The sequence below is a fragment of the Plasmodium reichenowi genome, chromosome 14 (genome assembly GCF_001601855.1).
Source record: "Plasmodium reichenowi strain SY57 chromosome 14, whole genome shotgun sequence".
NCBI classification, from domain to species: Eukaryota; Apicomplexa; class Aconoidasida; order Haemosporida; family Plasmodiidae; genus Plasmodium; species Plasmodium reichenowi.
This window is the reverse complement of record NC_033659.1, coordinates 1,958,314-1,967,383: the sequence shown is the minus strand read 5'-3', so window position 1 is coordinate 1,967,383 and position 9,070 is coordinate 1,958,314. Positions and strand designations below refer to the sequence as shown.

Sequence of the window (9,070 nt, the reverse complement as noted above, 5' to 3'; positions counted from 1 at the left end):
AACATAATAATAATTAAAAAAAAAAAAAAAAATAAAAAAATATTTATTAAATTTTAAAATAAAAAATTATTTTTATTATATTTATTAAATTTAATTAAAAAAATTTTTAATTATATATATAATTATTATATATATTTTATAAAATTAAAAAAAAAAAAAAAAAAAAAAAAAAAGAAACAGAAAAAAGAAGAACAAAGAACAAAGAAAGGTAAAATTATTTTACTATTTCTTCATCAAACTATACAACTAAAAAAAATTTTAAATGCTCCATTTATATATTGTGAATTAAAATAAATAAATAATATTATATAATCATAAAATATATATATATCAATTTATAAAAAAAAAATACGTCATATTATTTATGTATTAAATTATAATATATATATATATATATATATATTTTTTATATTTTTTATATTTTATGGAAAAAAAAAAAAATATAATTTAAAAATTTAAATAGAATTATAAAATCAGTTAATAAATAATTAATATTTATTTAATATATATAAAATATATATGTCATAAGATATAATAATAAAATATATATATATAATATATATATATATATTATATATTTAAATTAATAAAATAATATATAGGTAAAAACATATATTACAAATATAAATATTATTTTTTATAAAAAAGTCAATTATAATATATATGTCATAAAAAAATACATAAATAAATACGTAACCAAAATAAAATATAAAATAAAAAAATAAAAAAAAAATTATTAATTTATTTTATTTTATATATATTATATAATAATTCCATTTTTATTTCTCACCTATTTTTTTAAGCAAGAATGGATATATTTAATAAATCCATTTATATTATAGAATAATAAATAAATAAAATACCTTCATCATCCATTTTTTCTTTGTATCTTAATTTGAAAATTGAAAGAGAATCTCTTCCATTCAAATATAAAAATAATTAATATTAAAAAATATAGCCAGAAAAAAAAAAAAAAAAAAAAAAAAAAAAAAAATACATAATATATATGTATATATATTTATATATAATGAAATAGATGTATAATTTTGTAACCACAATAAATTCAAATTCTTTTTTTTTCCCTTTTTTAATTACAATATATTTTATTTGTATTGTAATATTCCTTTTATATATATGGTTAAAAAATGGACTGACATTGGGATTTTTTCTTATAAATGTTTTTAAGGCTGTAACAAAAAAAAGAGCAAAGAATTCAATTTTTTAAACGAATTATTATTAATATGATATCTTTTGCAATATATTACAAACCATTTTGTACATTAAAATTATCGATATATATATATATATATATATATATATATATATAATATATTTTTTTTTTTTTTTTCTTTATGTATAACTCATGTATACACCTTTTTTCTTTCTATTTATTTTTAGTAAGTTTTATATTTTAAAATTTAAATATAGGAAAAATAAAAAATAAAAAATAGCATGATTCATGTTTATTTTCTCACAGTAGACGCGTTTTCATTTTTTGTTCTATTCTCAAAATGTGATCATCATAAAATGTATATTAGATATAATCATAAAGAACATATATACATATACATAAACACATATATATTATACACATATGAACATATACATATATATATTATATATATATATATATATGTGTTCATATGATTAACAAAAAAAAAAAAAAAAAGAAAAAAAAATTAAAAAATACAATGGTTATATTTGAAGTGCAAAAAAAAAATATATGTAACAATGAAAAATATTAATTTTAGGATTATTTATTTTATAATATATATATATATTTATTTATTTATATATTCTTTTTTTAAAAGCTTTAATGTGATTTATACATAATATGCATTATATATAGACGTAATTTCTTTAAGTTATATGACATTCATGTAAATATCACCTTTTCAAAATAAATATTACATGTATATATATATATATATATATATATAAATGACAATGTTGTAAGATAATTTAACATAAAAAAAAAAAAAAAAAAAAAAAAAAAAAAAAAGTTACATCTAGAAATCACATTTTATTATTATAATAATTTATTTTTTCTTTTTAATGGTTTTTTTTGTGAGGACTTTTTTCATCATTTTCTTTTTGCTTGGTAATTCTTTTTTGCTTTTAACTACTTTAGCTTTCTTGTTAATTCTGCATAATTAAAAAAAAAACATAAATATAAAAATATATATATATAAATATATATAAATATATAAATATATATATATAAATATATATAAATATATAAATATATAAATATATATATATAAATATATGTGTAGACAAAATATATTGTCATTTTTTTAGCTTTTTTTTTTTTTTTTCTTAATTATATTATATTATTATCCTTACAATTTTTTTGACTTCAACTTTTGTTTATTGGATACACCTCCCTTAACTTTTGCAGCCTTAATTTTGGCTAATTTTCCAGTGCTCTTCATTGGTTTCTTTTTAAGAGCAACTTTAACGTCTTTTTTTTTTGCAACCATTTTGGAAAATTTCTATTTATTTTAAAAGTTTAAAGAAATTAAAAGAATATGTAAATGTAAATATATATATATATATATATATATATATATATATAATATAATTTTTTTTTTTTTTTTATACAAATAATAATGGTAATATTTTATAAATTTCTTATGTAATATTATATACTTATATATGTTTTTTATTTTTCTTATTATTTTATAATTACCAGTTTAGTAAAAAGGAAAAAATTAAGTTAAATTAAATTAAATAATTTACTATATGTAAAAAAAAAAAAAAAAAAGGTAAAAGAGAAAGATTTTATTTAAATTTAGTTTTCTTTTACTTTTTAAGTTTTATTAAAATTATATTATTATTTTAATATTTTTTTTTTATTTTTTTATTTTTTTTGCAACTTTAAAAAAAATAATTATATAATAAATATTTTTAAATATAGACAAATAAAATAAAAATAATAAAAAATAATAAAATGAATATGCATATGCATATATATTTATATATATATATATGTATACACCAATATAATAATATATATAATATTTCTTACAATTAATATATATATTTTAATTTTATTAATTTCATATTTTTCTCATTATTCTATTTTTGCATTTTTTATGTACATTCCGAAAAAAAATATATAACATATATTATATATATATATATATATATATATAACCTATATATTTTATATACGTTTGGAATATTTTTTTTTGTACATTTCCTTATATGCACAAAAAAGGTTGTGATGCAGATTTATTCTTACATTTACACAATATATATATCTTCATATTTTTTTTATGCAAATAAATAAAGGAAAAAAAAAAAAAATAAAACATAAAAGTCATAAATTTATTTGTACATATAATATATAATATATATATATATATATATATATATATATATATATATATATATATATATAATATTTATATTATATATTTAGAAGTATCAAATAATTTTATTTTTTATTTTTTTTTTTGTAGTCAATTTATGTTATGCATTCATGGTGCTCTTTGATTTATTCCTATTATCCTTTTTCTTTTTCTTTTTTTTTTTAACGTAAAATTTTTATATATGCACAAGATATTTTTCATATATAAATATGTACTATATATATATATATATATATATATTTCTCGTATTTTATATAATTTTCCTTTTTTTTTTTTTTTTTTCTTCTTTTTGCACATAACATATATATATATATTTATATATTTATAATATGCACTTTTAAAAAATACAAAAAATAAATTATGGTATCTTTTTTGAATTTATACTTTATCACAACGGACACAAAAAAAATATACATATATATATATATATATATCTAATATAATATTGCAGTATTTATCATATATTGATATCCTTTCCCTCAATTATTATCCACAATATTGTTTTATATATATATAAATCAGACATAAAATTTTAATTAATTTTAAAGGTCCAAATAAAAATATAAAACATATGGAATACACATGTTCTCATTCTTAAAAATATACAATTTAATTTTATATTTTTTTTTTTTTTTTTTTTTTTTTTTTTTAAATAGCCACATATATCAATTATTGTATTACGGGCAATAGTTATATAGATATGTAAAAAAAATAGAATATTTAACATAAAAATCTGAAAAAAAATTAAATAATAAGTATATATATAAGCAATTATATCTTTGAAAAATATTTCAGCCAAACATGAGCATATTTCATGCTAAAAGAAATAACATATATATATATATATATATATATATAGTTATTATACTAGAAAGATAATTTAAAATATGAAAACACACATTCAATTTAATTCAATTTGTATATAAATACAAAATATATATATATATATATATATATATATAATAGAATAAAATAAAATAAAACAAATTTAAAACGAAAAAAAATAAAAAAAAAAAAAAAGGGAAGAAAAAAAAAAACCAAAAAGGATGTTATATAAAAAATAAATAATCCATCAAATATAAAATATATACATATATATATATATATATATATATATATATATATATATATATATACATGTCAAATTATCAACATATATAAAATCAAAAAAATAGTAATACAAATAAAAAATAAAATAAATACAAGAAGATCCAATTTTAATTAAATTTAATTTTCCCCAAAACAAGGTCGATTTCATTTTCTGACGTTCTATCTGTTAAATTTTCAATCTATGAATAACGTAAAATAATAATATGTATTTAGAAAAGAAAAGGTTAAAATGAATAAATATATATCTGAGTAATTATGAAAAAACAAAATATTGTTCTTACCTTTTTTATTTTTTCTGCGGATATGTGTAATTTACTACACAACTTTTTTATAGGATATATACTGTATAGAAAGAAAAAAAAAAAAAAAAAATCAAAATATAAATATGAATATAAGCACAAATAAATAAATAAATAAATAAATATATATATATATATATATATATATATATATATATATATATGTATGTGTGTTCCCCCTTCTAATTTGTCATATTTTTGTCAAAACCTACTTGTCTAACACAACTAAGGCAACCCTTGCTGTGCACTTTATTTCTGCGCTTCCAACCGAGGTACACTAAGAAAAATAAAATAATGTTAAAAAAAAAAAGTAATATATTAAATATGTAGGCACATTATTATACATTGTTATCACATTCTTTTATACACTCACCTCTAGTATGGCTTCTATCAATTTATTTATTTCCTTAAATTTTATTATGTTATCCTCAAATTTAATTATGACCGCAATTAGGCATTTCAGACAAATCAAGTTATATGTCTTCTGTTTTCTACAAAAATAAAAAAATATATAAATAAATAAATAAATAAAATAAAATGAAAAGTGGATTAATTATTACTGTAATGATATCATATATATATATATATATATATATATATTTTTTATATATTCATTATATAGCACTAATTTTTGCTCGCTTTATCCTTACGATGTTATAATTTTAACAAAGTGTAAAATCAACTTGCTCTCACTACATGAATTACATATGGACAATAATGTATTATTTGCTGCACTACTCAAAAAATCAGTAGAAGTCTGATAAGCCTTTTTTAAACATGGTAATATTACATCATCCAATGTATTATCCATTTTTTTTTTACCTATTGAATAAAATTCAGATAAACATAATAAAGAATTTTTTGACACACTCGATCTAGGACTATTTAATAATTCGATAATACACCTCGAAATTTTTCTTAATTCTTTTGAATGATTTTCAAAAAATAATTTATGATGAAATTTTAAAATTTTTCTTAAGTTAATTAAATTATCTATTTGTTTTGTCCATTCATGATCTTTTGTAATAGCTAATAATTCTGATATCATTTCATTCATATAATCATTATTCATTTCAAAATCAAAATTTGTAATTTCATCAAACGATATATATGTTATGCTTTTATCATTTTTTATTTTCGAACTAACATTTAGGCTCTTTCTACTTATGTTCATATTTTTATTACACATATTATTACTACTAATATTATTATTACTACTACTATTATTTTTATTATTATTATTTTTATTATTATTATTATTATTATTATTATTATTATTATCAGATGAACGATATCCTACAACCCTTTCGGACCCACTTTTCCCCTGTATACTGTTATTTGTACAATATTTTTTCTTATTCATAATTTTAACATTTTTATTATGTTCATCTTGTTCGTCATGTTTATGCATTATATTTTTACTTTTGGGACGTTCATCATACGGCTTTTTTTCAGAACACACATTAATTATAGTAGTTTCTTCTTTTCTATTGAATTTGTTAATTTGGACTTTATTATTGGTATCATCACCCTTATGATAATGATCATAATAATCATAAGCATCATCATTATAATCATTATTATTACCATTATTATTACCATCATCATCATCATTATTATAATTATTATTCATTTTGTGTATATTTTTATATTTATTATCATTATAATTTATATTGCTTTTATTAATATTATTTTTTGGATTCCTCTTATCAATTTGTATGCCATATTTTCCTTTATCATATCTATTGCTACTAAAATTATTAGAATTTTCATCCAAGTCATGATCCTTTAAATTCTTAACATTTTCATATATTGCATGTTCATTCATATTCTCAACAATATATGCATCTCCAAATTCATCATTATTTTTTTTTTGTTTTCTACTTTCTTCATAATCTACTCTCTTGTATAATTTATATTTGTCTTTCACTATTTTTGACCCCATTTTTAACTTATCATCAATCATTATGCCTTTATTTTGAGTTGGAATATAATAATTACGATCATTTTCATCATCATTATTATAATAATAATAATCATTATTATTATTATTATTATCATTATTATCATCATTATTATCATCATTATAATTATTATTGTTGTTATTTTCTTTTTTTTTATTATATACATTTGTATTATTTTTCACTATAATATAATTGTCTTTTATATTTTCTTCACTACTATAATAATTTCCTTTCTTTACATTCATATCATTTAAATACTTATCATTTAATTTTATAATATTTTCCTTTTTGTCTCTATCAGAATATATTATTGTTTCTCCATACTTATATAATTTATTATCCTTAATCATAGGTTGTACCTCGTTCTCTTTCCTATCCTTTGTATCGTTATGTTTTATATAATACATTTTTTTCTTTTCATAACCATCAGATATTAACCTTTCATCATATATGTTATCTTTCAATCTTATTTCTACCATACCTTTCTGTCTACTATCATTCAAAACATTTGAGCTTGCTACTGAACTATTATTTACATTCACATATTCTGACTTTCCTAATTTTTCTTCATGTACTCTTTTTATATTTGATATGTCATTTGTATTATATAAAAGTTCATCATTCCTTCTAGGGTTAATTAACACTTGATCTTTTGGCATATTAGTTTCTTTATATGTTAATAGGTTTTTATGTATAGGTAAGTTTTTATTTATTGACACGTTATAACTATTTGGTATATTATTATTAACTTGTAAATTTTTATTAGCTTGTAAATTTTTATTAGCTTGTAAATTTTTATTAGCTTGTAAATTTTTATTATCTGGCATATTTTTATTATCTGGCATATTTTTATAATTCGGTAGTACCTTATACATTTGTACAGCTTTATAATTTTTTAAATCCATCATATTCTTAAAATCTTTGTCGGATTTAACATCTCCCATTTGTTTTAATCCCTGTAAATATCTAATTTCCTTTACATTACTTTTTGTTGACATATCCATATTATATTTTTCATAAGGAACTTCATATGTTTCCTCTTCCTCATAAGATTTCTTTCTACAGTCTTTATTCATCTTGTTATTATCGTCTTCACATTTTGCTGGTTTAGGACATGACGGATTACTTTTTCTCAGTAATGTGAGCTGATACTTTTGCTACAAAGGGGAAAAAATATGAACATGCATATATGTATATGTACATAAATATATATATATATATATATATATATATGAACATTTACATATTATACTTACAATCTCATTTAATGGAGACTCCAACTTATAATCATTCTCATCTATGTGTTCTTCAAAATTTTTAACATTATAAGATTCATTCGATTTTTTATCTTCTATGCTATTTTTATTAACTATATTTATACCCATAGCACTAGTACGTGTTAATCCTAATTCCACATTCATATATAAATCTCCATGTTGTTCATTTGACACATTTCTGTTTTCTTTATTTAGATATATGAAATCATCTACAATGTTATAGTCTTCCTGTTCATCAATTGATTTTCTTTTGAAACTTCGTGAATCTGGAAAAAAAAAAAAGAAAAAGAAAAAGAAAACAAAAATTATAAAATGTATAAGTCAAGTAGTTGTTTATATAGAAAAAAAAAAAAAAAAATCAACATTAAATCATGGAAATATTTCCTTTATCTAACAAAATTATCATGTCTTATATATTGTAATTATAATATTTATCTATTTATTTCTTTCCTTGAATTTTTTTTTTTTTTTCTTTTTTATTCTATTTCATGTAATTATATAAGCAATAGTTGAATCTTTTTTATTTTTAATATATATATTTTTAACTCTCAAAGGTATAAATATAAATATATATATATATATATATATATATATATATATATATATAATATATATGTGTGTGTGTGTATACCATCTAGAAACGCGCTTGTGTTAGCTCTATATTTATTCTGTCCTATTGTAGGCATTTTTACAATCCAAATTTCGATTATCTTTACATAAAATATTTATTTCTTCTTATAACACCTTAACAATGGAAAATATAAGAATCAAAAAGGAAACCAAACAAAAATATTTACATTTAAAATATTTTTTAAGAGGTTAAAATGTAATATTACAATAAAAATGTGTAAAATATATATAAATACATATAAGAAAAATTATAAGCTATAAAAGAAAAATATATAAATAAATAAAGAAATATATATATATATATATATATATATATATATATATATATATATATATATATAGATAAAAAAAAATAAAAAAAAAAAAAACACTGTTTTCTCTAAGATATATATATATATATTTATATATTTATA

The 9,070-nt window shown here is 16.9% G+C and overlaps 2 protein-coding genes across 2 annotated transcripts; both read right to left on the bottom strand.

Annotated features, from left to right (window-relative positions):
• Positions 1-2,039: 2,039 nt before the first annotated feature.
• On the bottom strand, positions 2,040-2,483 carry PRSY57_1448500 (hypothetical protein; the record flags this gene model as incomplete). Its single annotated transcript, XM_020115342.1, has 2 exons — positions 2,040-2,145; positions 2,347-2,483. The coding sequence occupies 2 exons, from the start codon at positions 2,481-2,483 to the stop codon at positions 2,040-2,042; spliced, it is 243 nt and encodes an 80-aa protein (XP_019969999.1).
• Positions 2,484-4,594: 2,111 nt separating this feature from the next.
• PRSY57_1448400 (hypothetical protein) lies at positions 4,595-8,713 on the bottom strand (the record flags this gene model as incomplete). Its single annotated transcript, XM_012910080.2, has 7 exons — positions 4,595-4,666; positions 4,769-4,829; positions 4,999-5,063; positions 5,160-5,277; positions 5,437-7,907; positions 8,007-8,293; positions 8,659-8,713. 7 exons carry the CDS (start codon positions 8,711-8,713, stop codon positions 4,595-4,597), a joined length of 3,129 nt encoding a protein of 1,042 aa, XP_012765534.2.
• Positions 8,714-9,070: the final 357 nt, after the last annotated feature.